Source organism: Thunnus maccoyii, chromosome 22 (assembly GCF_910596095.1).
Source record: "Thunnus maccoyii chromosome 22, fThuMac1.1, whole genome shotgun sequence".
Lineage (NCBI taxonomy): Eukaryota > Metazoa > Chordata > Actinopteri > Scombriformes > Scombridae > Thunnus > Thunnus maccoyii.
Genome location: NC_056554.1, coordinates 15,798,365 through 15,815,617, shown reverse-complemented (window position 1 = coordinate 15,815,617; position 17,253 = coordinate 15,798,365). Strand labels below are relative to the sequence as shown.

Genomic DNA, 17,253 nt, shown 5'->3' with positions numbered 1-17,253 from the left:
GCCTTGCATATGTTTCTCCATTGATTTGATTCATACAAGTTTTTCTAATCATTTATTCAGGTTTTTTCTTAAATATGCCACCCATATCTTATTGACAACTAGAACCTCAATAATTCTCATGTCCTTGTAGATCACTATATTGGCCCAAATATCAAATTATTTTTTTCTGGAAATAAAAAAAGACAAATTTCGGGTTGTACTATATTTGAAGACTTAATTACAGATTCAGCATCACCAGATATTCATTTTGAATGGAGAGAGTAGCGTGTCCTAGAAGTGTTATGTAAGCTCATTTTAACCAATGGGAGTTTCTGTTGACCAGTTGAAAGTGTCTCCATCTTTACTGCAGAAACAGACCAGAGAGTGAATCATTTGTCTAGAAGACAAGAATTACTGGTGTCACTGAACCAGTGACATGATAAGGAGCTCAAAAAGACACAAAAATGATAACTGCCAGAGAAATTTTTCTCACTTTCCACCAGGTCTGAGAGCCAAAATGGTGATTAAATTAATTTGAAAGTAAAACTCAAAAGTTTGTTTTTGAATAGGTTTGACATTGATCAGGTCCTGGGCCCTAATTATCTCCATTTCAGGACTACTAAAAAAAAAAATCTCCCATATACATTTAATTAACAGCATAATGAACAGCCTGTTGTATCTTATTCAGTGATTTATTCAGCATGATTGTCATGAGTATTGGACTTTATAAAACATGGTAAATGTTGCCGCTACATAATAGACTGTAGATACAGGTCAACATGCAACAAGGCACCAAACGCTATTTAAAAAAAAAGAAAGAAAAACTATATTTTTTCAGACTTGATTTCCAACACTACTCATCACATTTTACATCACTGAGTACAGCATTCAAATATAAATGAAGGGGGGAGAAGATCTTCTAATTTACTTTAAGTTTAAATATTTCTGGTCTAGTAATGATTTGTAACTGATCTGATATATTAAGAGGCCCTCTGGTGTACTCAACTGTTAAAAGAAAATAATGGTTACATGTGGCAGGTATAATAACAGACAACAGTCCTAAAATATTTAGCATATATACATTATTTTTGACATGATGGTGAACTGTGAAATGTAGTGCTTGCATGTGTGTGTACATGCGTGCAGATAGACAATATGCTTCTCAAACACAGGGTCAATTTTTAATTAGCAATACACGCTGGCTATGATTTTGACATTGCCTGGCTATCACCCTATACTGCACGACTTTTAAAAATCAGCACACTATTTGCAGTCTCTTCTCCTCACCTAAAGACGATACAGTGATCTATAGTCGATACTGACTTTTCCAAGCACAAACCATCATAATTCTGACCTCAGGCCTCAAATGACAAAACATCTGAAACTGTAGACCGTTTAATTCAATGTTTGTAACCCATCAAATGGAGCACTGCATGGTGGGAGTGCAGATGAGTGGCGGCTGCAGGAGAGTTTGGAGGTCGTCGATTTCAAGTCTGATGGCTCAGGGTCCTAGCTCTGATTTTCTCTCAAATCCTGTCCCTGCTCCCTGTCCGTGGCTCCAGTTTGAGACGATGTGGTCTGATCCTTGTGTGAAGTGTTCAGGGCCAGCTGCATGGCCCAGACACTTAGAGGCCTCATGTAGGCCAGAGAGCGATAGATGCCCTTCTCACAGTAGGCTTCAGGGGTCTGGAAGGCCATGCCCAACCTCTCCCACACAGTCCGGTAGCAACCCTCTGCTGTGCGCATTCCTTCCTCCCGCATACCCTGAGAAGGAAGACAGCCACAGTAAACACTACCAGTCATACAAACATACACTTGTTATCAGCTATCAAGTTACTTTCAAACGTTTTAAATAGAAACATGGGTGTTAACTTAAAAAGAACGGTAGGAGTAGACATGTTGGGAAATAGACTTATTTGCTTTTTTGAGAGGTAGATAAAAAAGATAAATACTACTTTTGTATCTGTCTGTTAAATATTAATTAAGCTGGAGCTAGAAGATGGTTGGCTTAGCTTGGCAATAGACTGGGGAAAAGCTCGCATGGGTTTGTCCAAAAGGTTAAAAAAAAATAAACCTGCCCACCAGCACACAATTTCAGGTTTAAAAAAAAAAAACAAGACTCTTAATCATGGAAAAATACAACAAAAATAGTCAAGACAGTAGGCTACAAATCACTTGTGAGTGTTAGGGGTCTTTTACCTCTTAAAAACATAAGTGAGATGAACTCTTTTGAACTCTATGCACTTGTGAGTACTGATCCATGTTTTCATAAAATGAACAATTCTATTACACATCATGTTAGTGTCAGGATTCAATATGTTTTGAGTCATTCCTCAGCTACATATGTGACACAAAACAAAAAAAAGTGATTCATACTGTATAAAAAATAACCAGATGTGGTGAGAAAAACAGTAGATGTTACCTCAGTTCAACAGCAACAACACGTGACTATGATACACCTGATCTTTCCCTTGAATGTGAAGTAGATACTAACATACACACACACATACCTCATGGATCATAGTGGCTGCCAGTCCATACACCACTCCAATCCAAACCTCATCTGACTGGACGCTGGAGCGATCAGGCACTCCTTCCGGGCGCATACCATTAACTGCACCCATCTGGCCTCCAGCAAAGCTCATTACATTCAAGTCAAAGACTGATTTTAATGCACTGATGATCTTTTCTTTTGGAAAAGCCTAGAGGAGAGAGAGAGGAAGCAATGTTACGACCACAAAGCTACTCTGAAAACATTGAGAGTTCACACAACTTGCTTCTTGGCATGAGGAAAGGAGCACAAAATAATGTACTGAGTGCAATAATCTGTTAACTAGATTTGAATAAATCACAGCTGACTCTTGGCAGTATTTAAAAAACAATTTTAGTTGCCAACTTTAAATATACTGAAGTTATTTAGTGTGTTTATTATAAGTAGTTGATTATAAAACATTTGTAGTGAACGTTGGAGCATTTCAGTCAACATACTAAGCAGCATCGTCCCAGTAGCAACTTCCTGTTTAGACAAATATCATTTTAACTTGTCTGTAGGGTTGCAACTAACAATTATTTTCATTATCAATCAATCTGCCAATTATTGTTTGGATGCACATTGTAATTTTCCACAGCCCAAAGGTGACATCTTTAAATATTGGTGCAAAACCCAAAAATATTCACTTTACAATTAAATAAAATATAGAAAAGCAGCAAATCTTTGCATTTGAGAAGCAAATGGAAATGTTTGTCATTTTAAGTTTAGTTATTCTTTAAGCAAAAATGCCAAATTATCTCAACAGTTGCAGACAATTTTTCTGTCGATAGACTTATTGATTTATCAACTAATTTGATTTACAACTACTATATACACTTGCAGCTCTACTTGCCCGGTAGTCTTCGTCTCCCAGCCCAGACGCCCTCAGGAACCAGTGGCCAGCACACTGGTCAGACATGACACTATTAGACAGATCTCTCCCACTGCTGTCATAGTTGTAGTACTTGCCTAAACAGGATGGAAAAATACAAAAAAAAAAGGAAGGCATTTCAAATCTCAGGGCACTTAAAAATAACTTGGACTGAACTGAAAACAACAGCTGCATGACTACACCACAGCTAGAACGTAGCTAAGCCCCTAGGTTTTGTTTTTCTTCTATTTTTTTAACTGATTTTTTTTTAACTTATGTCTCAATTTGATTAGCATTTGAAGAGTTTTGAATAAATACAAGATTTGTGTATTTTTAAAACCAGCAGTAAATACAACTGGCTCGATTTGCCCGTACATACAGTATATTGAACAAAATAAATGGATATTTAAACTTACCGTTCCACAGCAGTTTATCAAAAGCGGCGCTGCCTCTGTCCAGGATGTCTCTGTAATGTTGGTATGTCTCCTCTTTGTCCACCAGTCTGGCCATCTTACACATCACACACAATGACGCCAACCACAACCCACCACAGTACGCACTGTAAAATATAAATACGAGGACAGAAGCAAACAAGATTTACATAAAAACTCAGTGTGCAATTAAGAGTCAAATGTAATCTGTAATGACATAACACTGAAGTTTGACTTCAAGTACATTTCAACCAGTGGGTGGCAGGTTACAGTGTTTCAACACATAAAGAACTGACTTTTAATTTACTTTGTTGGACGGTGTAATAAGATTCATAGCTGCTTTGAATCCACGTTTAATTAAACAACACACAATTTGCACATTAAATAATAATAATAATGATAATAATCATTTAGTTAAAGTAAAGTTGATCCTCCAGCTTTTAAACTTTTTGACTGAGCCCTGTGTCCACTGTCTTCAAGTTAAAAAGATCAACAAAAAGAAGTTGTAAACAAGAACTGTTAGCTTTGGAAGCAACACGACTTTCATCTGGGTAACAACCTCTGAACCCAAACAAGCTTGCTGGTCACATTTAGAAAAAAAACAGAAGCACTGCAGCTTCAGATGAATCAGTTTTTCTTGCTCACCAGTCATGCTTTTTCCATTTTCATTTCCTTCCCTCTCTCCGTTCCTCCCTGACAACCAATTCAAACTTCAACTTGTAAAGCTAATGATCATAAAGCAGTTGTCTTTCTTTGAGGAGTCAATTAATAACAAGGACCTGTTAGGGATTAGATTTAATTTAATCAAAATAAGAGGATAAGTGTGCTTCGAGGCTCCCAATTTCTTAATAGGGTTAGACTATTTTAAAGGGCTTTGCCATTGGCTGTGTGTTCTAACAGTGAGTGGGCCTTATCATTGAGCACTATGCTAAATCATAGTTTTATTTTTTACACCAAATTATAATATTTGAAATGACTGGGATAACCGGAGTAACTGGAGTATACAAGATTTTATCTTATATTGGGATAAAAACACTCAAGATAATTTAATCATGGTGAATTTCCATTATCGGATAATCATGAATATCTCAGCTGTCTAGCTCACTAACGTACAGTCTTATTGATTTCCTGATTTATTTTGAATTGACTTTTGCCACAAGGGGGAACCTGCATCCAGTCATTCGTCACGGCTGAAGGCTGGGAACGCGAATGCTTGGATATCAGGTTGATTCTTTTTATTAATGTTTCTTTTGGCATCATAAGGAGCCAGCTGAGGTGGTTTGGGCACCTGGTCAGGACGCCTCCTGGACGCCTCCCTCTGGAGGAGTTCCAGGCATGTCCGGCCCGGCCGGGGCAGACCCAGAACACGCTGGAGGGATTACATAGCTCTTCTTGCCTGGGAATACCTCAGACCCCCCCGGAGGAGTTGGAGAGCATTGCTGGGATGAAAGATGTCTGGGTTTCCTTATTCAGTCTGATGCCACCGTGACCCAGTCCCAGATAAGTGGTGGAAATGGGCGGATGGATTTTTTTCTCTCATTGTGATTACCTGCTGTGTGTTGGCGAGAGTCTGAATCTGTCTTTGTTCGTTTTTCACTAATAAGGATGTTCACACACAAAAAAAAAGTGCCCTATGATGTAATAACAAAATTTGTTTCTTAACAAAATGTAAGGTAAAGTGATTCTAGTATGTTTTAATGCCATTTTAAGAGTTTTAAGCATATGATGATTTGATGATTATCACGATAATATCGTTAAATTATTTTGGCGAGGATAATGGTGCCATGAAATGTTCATATCGTCTCATGCCTACTGTGTACTGTGATTAGGGGAGATTCTTTTCACTCGTCCACTTTTTTATCTAATTTCGTAACAACGCCTATGTAGAAACCTTAATCTCCACTCACATTGTTCATTCTCCGGGCTGCAAATGCTCCTTAAACTCTCACCTTGGTCCAGTCACTGTCCAGCCGTCGTAGGTCTGGTCAGCATATCCGGAGTTCTCTATCAGGCCGTCTCCATCTAGGTCAAACTTTATCTCTGACTCCATCACCGCCTAGCAGACAAACCGGAATAAGACAGCTGAGTGCAAAAAAGTGACCAAATAATCCAATACACTCAAGTTTTGTTTTACTTCTACAGGAGACAAAATACAAATCTACACAGGGAATAATTAAGAGACCACTTATGTCAATTATGTCTGAATTTATCCAACTTTCGTGCATAGGATTGTCAGAGAAGTATTTTAAATCCTGAGTTGTTTACATCCATGTTTAGTCAGAAACTCCACAGTGTACCTTTAAGACTACAGCAGTCAGTTATACCTGGCAGATGGGCCACATGTCCTGCAGATACTGGCTGTCCTGGGTGATATGAAAGTCCCTGTAGACCTGCAGGACAAACTTCAGGTTCAAGTCCTTCCAGTCTGCAGTGTCATGAATGAGGTAGGCATTCACCCTTTGCCATGGCTCGTCATCTAGGAACAGGGTCAACGTTACAGTGCTCAGTGACAGTTCATGAGAAGAGATTTTAGTCTAGCTTGTGTTTCTATCTGTATGATGGTAAAATAACTTAAATAAATCTGACCTCTGTGATGGATTATTGTATATTTTGGGAAATGACAAGCATCCATACAGGTCATAGAAGTCTAAATTATTTGTAAAAATGTGCAGAACCACAGACATCATCCTTCAATAAGGCTTTTAGTGTAAAAAACACATTAAGATATTCTATTTAACTCCCCTCAGAGCTGCTGTAGTTTATGATATTTTCTTTTTCCTACCTGGGTCTCCGATGTCGTGAGGCACCACGTTTTTGGCCTTGACGGGAGAACACACCCCACTCATCAGATGGAGTCTCTCCGTTGGGTCCTTCTGAACCACACTGCCAGCTGAGAAGAGATTTAAGCTGTGAAATGCGGGCCTGGTATGGTCTTTAAGAAATACACATCCTCCAATGTGATAAAGCACTAAGATAAAAACATTCCACTCACCGATATCATATTGCACACTCAAGGCAAGTTTGGGCCACAGCATGATAAGTGCAAAAGAAGCATAGAAGTGCACGTCGTATGTGTTGTACATTCTGTACTCCTGACCTGGGAAACAATAGTGTAGTTATGTGCATCATTATATGCATAAGAGGAGAAAGAACTGTCTCCTAATTTTTGCTTAATAAACCTTTTTTAATCTCAAGAATTGCAAGTTTCTTAATAAATGTAAGGCTCTGGTTGTTTGCATTGTAGATTTCTGAAGAAAGATTTCTTTTTGAATAGATTTGAATGGGAAAGAAATACATGATGATCACATTATTCTCAGTTCTGACCACATGGATGTTGTGGTTTAGTACAAACTACTAACATATTATGACACAAACTGCTGCGTCTTGCAGACTAACTTATTTCCTTGTTAGTTACCTTCTAGGTAGGCAAAGCGACCGTACTCCTTGATGACAGCAGGCTGAGCTGGCAGCCCCCCGTTCTCGCTGCGCATGCCGCCACTGACATCAGCATCCTCTGGTAGCTCCGTCCACACCGTCCCTCCATCCGCCACAAAGTACAACTCATTGAACAGGGCTGACTTGTACCAGGAGGGGAGAGAACTGCAAGGCACAAGTGAATGTACAAGCTGAGGTGAACAGCCATAATAAACTATTATAAACTATAATAAGCATTCAAAGTCTGAAAATTGGATGTCTACTTTTTAATGGGATAAAAGCAACAACACTGATTAGCATTGAGGTCATCATAAATTCATTTAACCTGCAGTTGTGAACTCTCACCTGTCCTGCAGTATGGGTCTTTGCCACTCCTCAATGCTCTTCTCCCACTGTTTGTAGCGTGTTAGAGCGTAGTGACTGAGGGAGGGCGACGCATCCCCGTTGGTTCCATAGTAACGAGTATACCTCCTGGAAACAGAAAAGTCACGGGCTGGATGACGGCGACACAAAAACGCTTTATGTTCATTAACAAAGGCGGGAAGCATAAAACATTTCTAACAAAGGTTAGCAGTTTTAAAAATGTTGCTTAGTAACTGAACTGGTAATGAACGGCAAGTTTTTCTCAGTGAGGTCAGAGGTCAGACTTGGGTATGAAACTGGAAAAACTTGCTAAGAGACACTTAGGCAGGACTGACCCTTGTGTTTGCACGTCAATCATATTTTGTCCTTGGGCTGTGAAACAGGACATGGTTGACATTGTCAACTACCTCCCAATAGCCGATCCAGCAGGGCCAGCACGCTCACCAGCCAGAATGCACACTTAGTAGTGGCTTTTCATCACCCACTATGAGGTGATCAACACCCTGCTGTTCTGAGCGATGCAACCGGCGCTGGAGAGAATCCTCACATATCAATCATGTTGGATATTTGCAATGTGGTTGCAGATTCTGTTATTGAGGGCGATGACATTTCAGCATTCAGCAGTGAAAACCGCTGTGTGGCCACTACTTGAGTGTTGCTAAGAGTTTTATTTGTATATATTTGTATTCAGTAACCACAATGACATACAGACCAAGTAATATGTTTAGTTTTCTGTTTAGTTTTGCTTTTATGCTCACCACTCTCTCTCTCTGTTGTGCTTTCTTTTCTCTCCCTCACTCTTTTCTCACTTACTTCCTAAAGAGGCAGTGAGGCTTTTATAAAATAGAACCTTTGTCTTGGCATGTTTCAGTAAAATGAATATATGACAATCATCTCCAGCTTGTTTACCTTTCAGCAATGCAACATACCTGATATGCTCCCTCTCCCTAGACCCGAAGGTGATTTTGGGCATGTCCCATGCCAGGCAGAACTCCAGTGTGTTGTGGCTCTGAGCCGGCACGGAGCAGCTCACAGCCAGCGCTGCTGCGACCTTCTCTCCCTTGGGTGTCGGGGGGCTGGAGCCTGTAGAAGTAAGACAAAGAGGGAGCAGAAGATGTCTTATATGGCATCTCTATCAAACTCAAAAAGTTAGTAGTTTATTATATGTGACTTCTACATGTGTGTATCTAAAAGAATAAATAATACTATGCAAAATAAGCGTTACAGAGCGGCTTTTAAGGCTGGAACATAATCTACACACTGAAATGTGTTTGACTCTGCAAGTATGTCTTTTTCTTAATGATTGACTTTTAAAAGTTCCATTTCTGTCAGCATTTCTAAGTTATATTTCTCTATATCTTATGCTTGTGAAGCACTTTGTAACCTCTGTGCTGAAAAGTGTAACATAAAAATTATTAATAATGTACATCTCTTAATAAATGCTTATTATCCTGCTCAAGCGTGTTTTTCTGGGTGTTTTATTGCGTTTTTTCCTCTTCTTCAACTTTTAGTTCAATTTCTGTTTGAGTATGAATCTGTCTCATCCTCCCACTAACAGTGTTTTAATTGCTGACCTGTCGGAGAGTCCAGCCGTCCATCATTGATGAGGTCACTCCACAAACCGCTGCAGGTTCCCTTTGGACTGAACGCTGTCTGATGACTGATTTCCCTGTCAGGCTGTTAAGACGTGCACAAAATCAAAAACTCCCTTGTTAAATCTAAAACCTAATGCTCATTAAGACTGATTTCACACAGAAAAAAACTTGATTATTATAAATCCGCTTATAAATAACACAGACTATTGTTACAAATCTTAAGAATTGCTTGTGCAATGAACAAGCTACTACAGCTGCTAAAATCATAACCTCAAATCAAACCTGCTCTCGGGCCGCGATGCACAGAGTATAAGGGTTCACTGTAGTGCAGTGATGTAGCAAGACCCCAGACACTGCCTCCCCCTCCTTCTCCAGGTGGAATGGTTCGTTCCAGTGTCCCCCGCTCTTGTCATCCTTGTGTCCCGACCCGTTGACCATGGTGAACATGATGGAGACATCTAGAGCGTAGTCGTTCTTGTTCTCTATGTCCCAAACAAATACTGCCACTGGCAGACTGGAGTCCTGAGAGAAAGGACAGGTACGTAGAAATTAGGGGCGGAGCTGAATCCGAATACAGTATCCGAAAAGCACAAATAGTGGATTTTTATGAATATTTATTTCGGGAATTTTATTTGGGAAGAAAAAAATGGCAGTTAAGTTTTATGATTTCTTACTTACTTTAACACCCTAAAATTAGAAGTGTAGTAAAGTAGTAGTAGTTTTTTCTTTTATTCGAATACAACTACAAATACAAATAATTGTGCTGCCTTAACAAATACAGATGTAAACACAAATACTGGCCTCTCTGCACATCCCTAGTAGAAATAACTTTTTATAGAGCCCTCATGACAATGTAGACGATGTAAAACATTCCTTGTTGCAGCTCTCAGGCTCTTTGATGCAATGCCCAACAATAGCACATGCACAGAAAGGTTTTGGGATGTTTTGAGATCCAAAAAGCTAAATAACTAATTTAGATTATAGTTGCAACTTTAAAAAAAAAAAAAACTTAAAACAAGAGAGGTATTAAAGTTATTGTCAAACTGTCAGTATGAACGAGTATCAATAATGATACTCAAAGGTAATCAATAAAAACTGGACACTAATTCTTATATCTGGACACTCTGTAACCTCCGTAATATTTTGATAAGTTTGTGGGTATTCCTTCTAGTTACTGTTTGGTCAAATTGGCTTGATATGGGGTAGGACCGAGAAGATTCGTTTTAAAAAACAAATTAAATTTTCTAGAATATTTAAAGCCAGCTGCGAACGCCAGACAAACGTATCATAAGCCTGTTGGGCCGTGTGAAATCCAGGGACACCTCAGTTACCTGGTAGTCGTGCGGGATGACCGGGGAAACCTGTCGGCAGGTGAGGGTGACATTCTGTCCTGGAAGATGGTAGACGGTCCAGGCACGGGGGTACAAGGCGTGGTAGAAGGCGTACTCTCCGCAGTAGCCCCAGTTCCAGCCTTGTAACGTGGGCGGACGCTCTACAGATAGCACCTGCTGGTAGACTGTTTGTCCTCCACGACGCAAACACACTGTGAACTGAGATGAAGGAAAACATGTCTACACTTGAGTGTGCATCCAGCTGTTTGTTCTACAAATCTCTTAAGCAGAGAGCACAACAGTGATAATGACAGTGGGGGACAGTTTTTACAGGGCCAAACAGAGTCACGCCCTTTTTTTCCAAACATACCATATCTTTGGGATGCATCGCATGCTTGTTTACTGGGGCTGCTGCCAATAGATTTGACCCTGTGCATCTATTGAGTGCTGCTGTAAATCACAGCTTTTTTTAAGGGATAGACAACAAAATCTGTTACAGTAAATGTTTGAAGTGGCTTAAAATTGTTCTGGTAATTAACCCTGATGTGGCTGCATTGATGGTGTGATGTTTTGTTTATTCCAGGCCCAGATAAAAAGTAAAATCACACTGCCAACCTAACCCTAACCCTAACCCTGGACTTTGTTTGCCGAGATTCAAATAACTCAAGAGAACCATTCTGCTAAGACTTTTTAAAAGAACCAAAATATATAAAGCCAGCTAAATTTCCATTGATAAACTAATTCTGCATGACTTAGTCTTCTCAGGACTGTATATACCTGATTGGCTGTGACAGTTTTGTAGTGGTACATCCCAGGGTTCAGTTGCCATCTACAGAACTCGCCCCTCCAACCTCTTGTGATGGTACCTCCTCCAATACCGCCGAGTGGAGCACCTACAAATGAGGAGTACAGTGTCAACTAAGACCGGGCGATACAGCAAATTATTTAGGATTTGTAAGTTTTGCACAATGTAAAAAATGTCTACATGTTGAAAACCGGGTTACAGCCAGACGCTAATGATGGCTTGATGGATAAATTGGGGCTGTTGTGACTCCATGTGTCTTACTGACTGACTGACTAACTATCAAAAGGTCAAGCTACAACAGGAATAGACTCCGCACACTAATCTGTGCTCAGAGTTTGTGTTTGTTGAGGCCATCATCTGTGTTCATGAGAGGTGAAGCCGTGGGAGTCGACCGAACAGTGTGCAGATTTCTACTGTAGTCAGTGTCAAAGTAGATATCAGACTGATGTCTTATCAAGAAACACAAACAGCAGGAGCAGATGGATTAGTGTGCAGACTTTTCTGACTGAATTGGTGAAATTCAAGGAGTCAGGTTAGACAGAATCATTACTCAGAATTACACTAGATTGATAGTCACGAGTCCACAGAAACAAATCCATGTTCCACCACATGTTTTTCCAAATCCAGCCATAAACTTTCATGTAATTCATTTACATAGACATGTTAAACACATTTTATAGCAGCACAGACTTTGACTCACCATATATTTGTCGTAGGGGTTGGGCACGAAACATATCAATGAATGGAGCCTTTTTTTCCACCTGAGTCTTCTTGTACCACCATTTCAGATACCTGAACAAACACAGATGTACACCGATCACCTCAGGGATCACAAGCGGAAGGATACAAATGCGACAGTTAACAAAAAGATGGTTAAAAACAAGCGAGGAAAACAGACATTTAGATACAGAGTCAGCCAATTAAATATGACCTGTGGGGGAAACATGTGCTACAACTACAGTCATGTGTTAAAAGGTTATGATTAGGGATGCTTTTTCATTTTCAAAGGACATTCCAATTCCATCACAAGCACATGTGCAATTAGTAAACATGCCTTTTCTCATCGCTTGTTTATTTTTCTCTATTCATAGTCTGTTAAATGCGGCTACAGCAGTTTCCATGCCTTTAGTCCTCTGGGCCAAAGCTGGAACCAACAGTCGACAATTTACACACACACACACACACACACACAGCGGCAGAGAGCAAAGAGGGAATTGTGCAACTGCACAAGGGAAGCACTTGTAAAACAAGGGGAATGAAGTGACAGTGGTAACTGTATTTTGATATTAACAGAGCGAGTTTGTGTGTTTATGCACGTGTGTCTAGTTGCAGCACATGACACCAGGTTTGTCGTGTAAAATATTCATTAGGTTAGATTTCAAAAAGCTCCTAAAGCCTCAGGCCAGAGGCTCAGAAGTTCACAGTGAACGTCAGAGTCATTAATCTCTTAATGCTCTGAAATCTGATCTAACACACGGTAGATTTTCTGTCAATATGCAGAATAAAGTTGCTGTTTTTGGTTGAGCAGTTGTATTTTATTCATTAGTTCAGCACAGAACTGGCTGCAATGCTGATAATGCCCCTCGTTACATATATCCTAGAATGAGAAAGAGAGCAAATATGCACATAAGTGAGACACTCACTGTCCCACTGCACAGAATGACCATAATATATCTGCAGCAAGCTGACAGGTTGATTAACTGAGCAATTATGCTGCAGAAGCCGCAATTTCTGACTTTCTTCCTGTTTGGACAAGTGAGCAACTGACATCCTCACGGAAATGTCTTTCTCTGGCCAATACCAAGGCTAAATTATTACCACCACTGATGATTGTGGGTGCCCTAGTCCATCTGTTTGTCCGTAAAACATTTTAGGAGGACACTGTAAGGAGGAGGAGGAGGAGGAAACAAGAAGTGCAAGCGCCATGACACCCAAATAAATGCTTCAACAGTATTTCTATGTTTCTTGTATAGCAGGGTTTACACCAGAAGATAATAGCTCATTAACTATCTACATCATTAAAGATTTACACAACAGAATAATCAATAACATTTCAGCCACAAAGCACTTTCAACTTGTGATGAAAATCCTGTGCAGCTGCTGTGTCTGACTGTATTATAAAGAGTAACTTGACAGGAAGGATCGGTCCAGACAAACAACAAAGGCCCGTCGATACAGCTCCGGTCAAGAGGAGCTGAATGGGATCCGTTAAAGCGTGCTATTTGAGGCCACGGCAGGTTACGCCATTGTCAGGATCTTGTTGTTCTGCAGCTCAGCTGGAATGCAAACAATAGTGCTCACCCTGATCAGGATCTGTGAACACAGGCCAAGTGCGCTAACCTGGATCTAACTTGCGTTTGCTCAAGCTGCCATTTTGTTCAATACATCACAAGTGCATAAAAGTAGAGGATAAAGTTTCAAGCCCCACTGATTAATCGATTGATATATCATCAATTGAGTAGGACTTTGGTGCTTTGAATGGCAGTGGAGTAGCATAAAGATTATAGTCTTCATTTTTTTCTTCCATTTCCCTTAAAAGCTTTCAATAAGACATAGTGCATGAGCTCATTGTGTCACAGTTACCTGCTTAGTTTTAGGTAAAACTGTATAAAAACAGCAGATAATTTACAGTATTTCTGTTTTTCTAGCAATGTGGGTGCTTTTCTTGCAAAGGGAAGCTACTGACATGAAGGGAACTGTGGTTACCTGTACAGGCAAGCCTTTCACCTGTGGTGACTAAATATTTGTATTATTCTAGTGATCTCACATTGCTGCACCTCATAATCAGATGAGGGACAGCTGAAGGCTTGACAATACCTGTCTTTAACAGCGATCTAATTTTTAACCGTCTCTCTCTGATGCATAACGACCATCACTTTCATCGGAGCGATAATTAACAAATGTTGCAATGGCGACAAAACTTCCTGAAACACACCTTGGATGAGAAATGGGAAAGAGATTTGTTTTTGTATCAGCCTAAACTGAAAGAGCAGTTTGTTTGCTTTGCAGAAACATTGCAACAAGTTTCTGAACAGTGATGCAAGTTTGTGGTTTATTGTAGCTTTTCTAACAGCTCTTTCTGGGTTTATTGAGTTGGGTTGAGTATTGACAGATTGACAGATAACAGGCCCAGCTGACAGCCTGTTAATCACATGTTGTCATTTCCAACTTAAAATGTCTGTGTCGTTACGCTGTGCTGTAAGGGTCATATTTCGGAGTCAATATAAAAAAAAGTAGAAGCAATAATTGTGGTGATTTGGATGGAGATTAGAAGGTGTATAAAAGCTTGGGCTATTAAGTTTAAATACCCAAAGGAGCCACAGCAATAACGAGGAATACACTGAGCCAAGGAGGCCTCAATCAAGCCATGCTCTCCTGATTTAAATGATAACTGCCCAACAAACAATCCACTAAACCTGCAGAATGTACAACTTCATATCTGTCAAATAAGTACAATCAGTCAGCAGCTTGTTGGGAAAACAAACACAACTGATGTTAAGATCTCTGCTTAATTTTTAATCCTGCAGCTGTAGACAGACTATACTACCGCAGAGATTCAGGCAAAGTTGTATATCGCTGGAAACTGTACAAGTGCACAGTGTGTTTCCTGCCGATTTGGTGAGACTGTGAATAAAAGACCACCACACCCATTGTGGAGCAATTACTTTCAACTTACTGACAATAAACTACCCTTGAATCTTGACCCAGAGCTCATAGACCACTGTAAAGAGGGATCAACGACATGTTTATTCCCTCAGGAAACCTCAACTTTTTATGTTCACAACACAGTCAGTTAATAAAACATTTACGGAGAGCACCCTGTGTTACTGTCCACTTTGCTGATGTGAGAATACCAAGCTTGAATAAAGAATATAAGACACACAAACCCCACTGCACTGAAGAACAAACTGGTTTAATACAGTTGAAATGCATCTTTTAAGCAGCATAACTAACTGCCTCAATGTGAGCAATGACCTGATTTTCTTCTACTATCCTTTGACTGCAGGAATATTTAAGATTGTTTGGGTCTATGGGAACCACATCTAGGCAGGATTGCATTTCACACCTGCTCTCAGGTGTGGCCTTAGAAACATGACACTGTGGGCTAATGGCTCCCCCAGTACGACACCATAGAAACATGCACAGGGGTTCAGTGGTATAAACTACAGGTTGCTATCACTTATGGAGGCGTAAACTGAAAGAGCCACTCAAAAAGAAATCCTGAGCTCCTATAGAGACGACGGTTTGTGTAGCTTTTTACTCTCTCATCAGTGTCTCAACTGTTAGAAAATTTATTGCTTCAATATCTCTTTTATCTGCATCTCCCCATAATGTAATGAAAATGACTTTGTAGGTGAAATATAAAAGGATTCACACAGTGTCACACCTCTCGTCAGTCTACTGCATGCAAAGAGAACGCATTTGTAGTGTTTTTACGCAAAGTAGAAGGTCTAAGAGTGAATGTCTCACCTGATTCCAAGGCCGACGTGCTCAAAGACGTTGGACAGCGATACATCTTTTGCTTGAAAGGGTTTTCTCTTCTCCTTGAACTCGTGTGCCAGACAGATGCGCCAACCTTCCTTAGGTACTCCATATCCCATTTCCTTGGACACATACCTACTCATGAGGTCCGCTGTGGATTTCTCACCCCACTCTGTAGTCATTTTTGCAGAATACCCAGGAACGGGAGGGGGGGCGGAGTTATTACAAATAGTGAATAAGAGCAGGAAGAACACCAATACCAGGGAGCTGTCAGCACCTTTTGTCAACAGAGTCAGTTTGTCATGCCTTTGCCATGGACCAAAAACACTGAGGAGGAAGCTACAGGTGGCCTAGAAATCTTAAAATGGATCAGTAAACTGTCATTGTCATTCCTGTGAGAGAAACCGGTTCTCAGCTGACAAGCTTTGAATACCTGCAGGACATGGACTAACAGGAAAATAAATAATCACCCCTTCAGGTAGGAGGTCCCAATGCCATTATACAGTTATTCCTGTCCACATGAGCATTCAGCCTCTACAGCTCAATATATGTTCATATCTTGTTGGAAAAATTTGCCACCATCACCCTCAGGATTTGGTTTTTGTCAGAGGAAGCAGATGCCTTCTGCCCTCTTTTGCATGCAGGGATGTGGCTGTTATCTGCAGCTGGATGGATGGATGGATGACAGCAAACCACCAGCAGGAAATGATGAGGATGCAGACCCCAGTCATTTAGCTGGGTCCACCTACAATGGGATCAAACAGGAGGAAAAAAAATCAAAGAGTATTGATCACATTAACCTACATTCAACAGCAAAGGAAGCATCTCTGTAACCGGCGGTTAGCTTGCAAAGTCGCCAACTGATATATCGCCTTAATCATCAATCATGTGACGTTAGCGGAAGCCATCAGTTAGCTCTAACCTCGGGGAAACAGTAATTAGGTAACATAAGTAGCTAACTCACCTGCCGATGAGAGATGATTATATCTTTATTACCGGGAGCAACAGCATCATCTCACTACTGCTGCAAACCGATTCTGCCTGTAGTTACAGCCAGCGTCACCTATATATACAGGTCTAATTTTACTCAGTATTTAGTCTCTCAGGCACAAATTTCCATCTAGCTGCACACGGATATCGCTTCTTTATGTCATATTAGTAGACCAAAACGTCAACCATGATGTTATAACTATCTTAATTGACAAAGCAAAGCGTGTAATTTCTTGGCGGGGCTTGATTGAGTTGAAATCAGTAGTAGCCTGGAAGTAAATGATGCCTGACAGACTAGACGCAGGGATAAAAAGTATAGAGGCTGAACCATTTGCAGACAGAAAGGGGAGGGGTGTGTGTTCATACATACGTATTCTGTTTCCCTCTACTTGAGTGACATTGGTACATTTTGATGAATATATCATTTAAACACACGTTATA

The 17,253-nt window shown here is 40.2% G+C and overlaps 1 protein-coding gene across 1 annotated transcript; it reads right to left on the bottom strand.

Moving 5' to 3' along the window:
- Positions 1-977: 977 nt before the first annotated feature.
- On the bottom strand, positions 978-17,146 carry gba2 (glucosidase, beta (bile acid) 2). The gene is made up of 18 exons (XM_042401008.1): positions 16,787-17,146; positions 15,811-16,567; positions 12,041-12,132; positions 11,313-11,428; positions 10,536-10,754; positions 9,487-9,726; positions 9,184-9,286; positions 8,539-8,692; positions 7,592-7,717; positions 7,227-7,411; positions 6,804-6,908; positions 6,594-6,701; positions 6,136-6,287; positions 5,761-5,867; positions 3,797-3,939; positions 3,363-3,478; positions 2,490-2,681; positions 978-1,743 (listed from the first exon to the last, which is right to left on the bottom strand). The coding sequence occupies exons 2-18, from the start codon at positions 16,002-16,004 to the stop codon at positions 1,489-1,491; spliced, it is 2,607 nt and encodes an 868-aa protein (XP_042256942.1). The 5' UTR covers positions 16,005-16,567; positions 16,787-17,146; the 3' UTR covers positions 978-1,488.
- Positions 17,147-17,253: the final 107 nt, after the last annotated feature.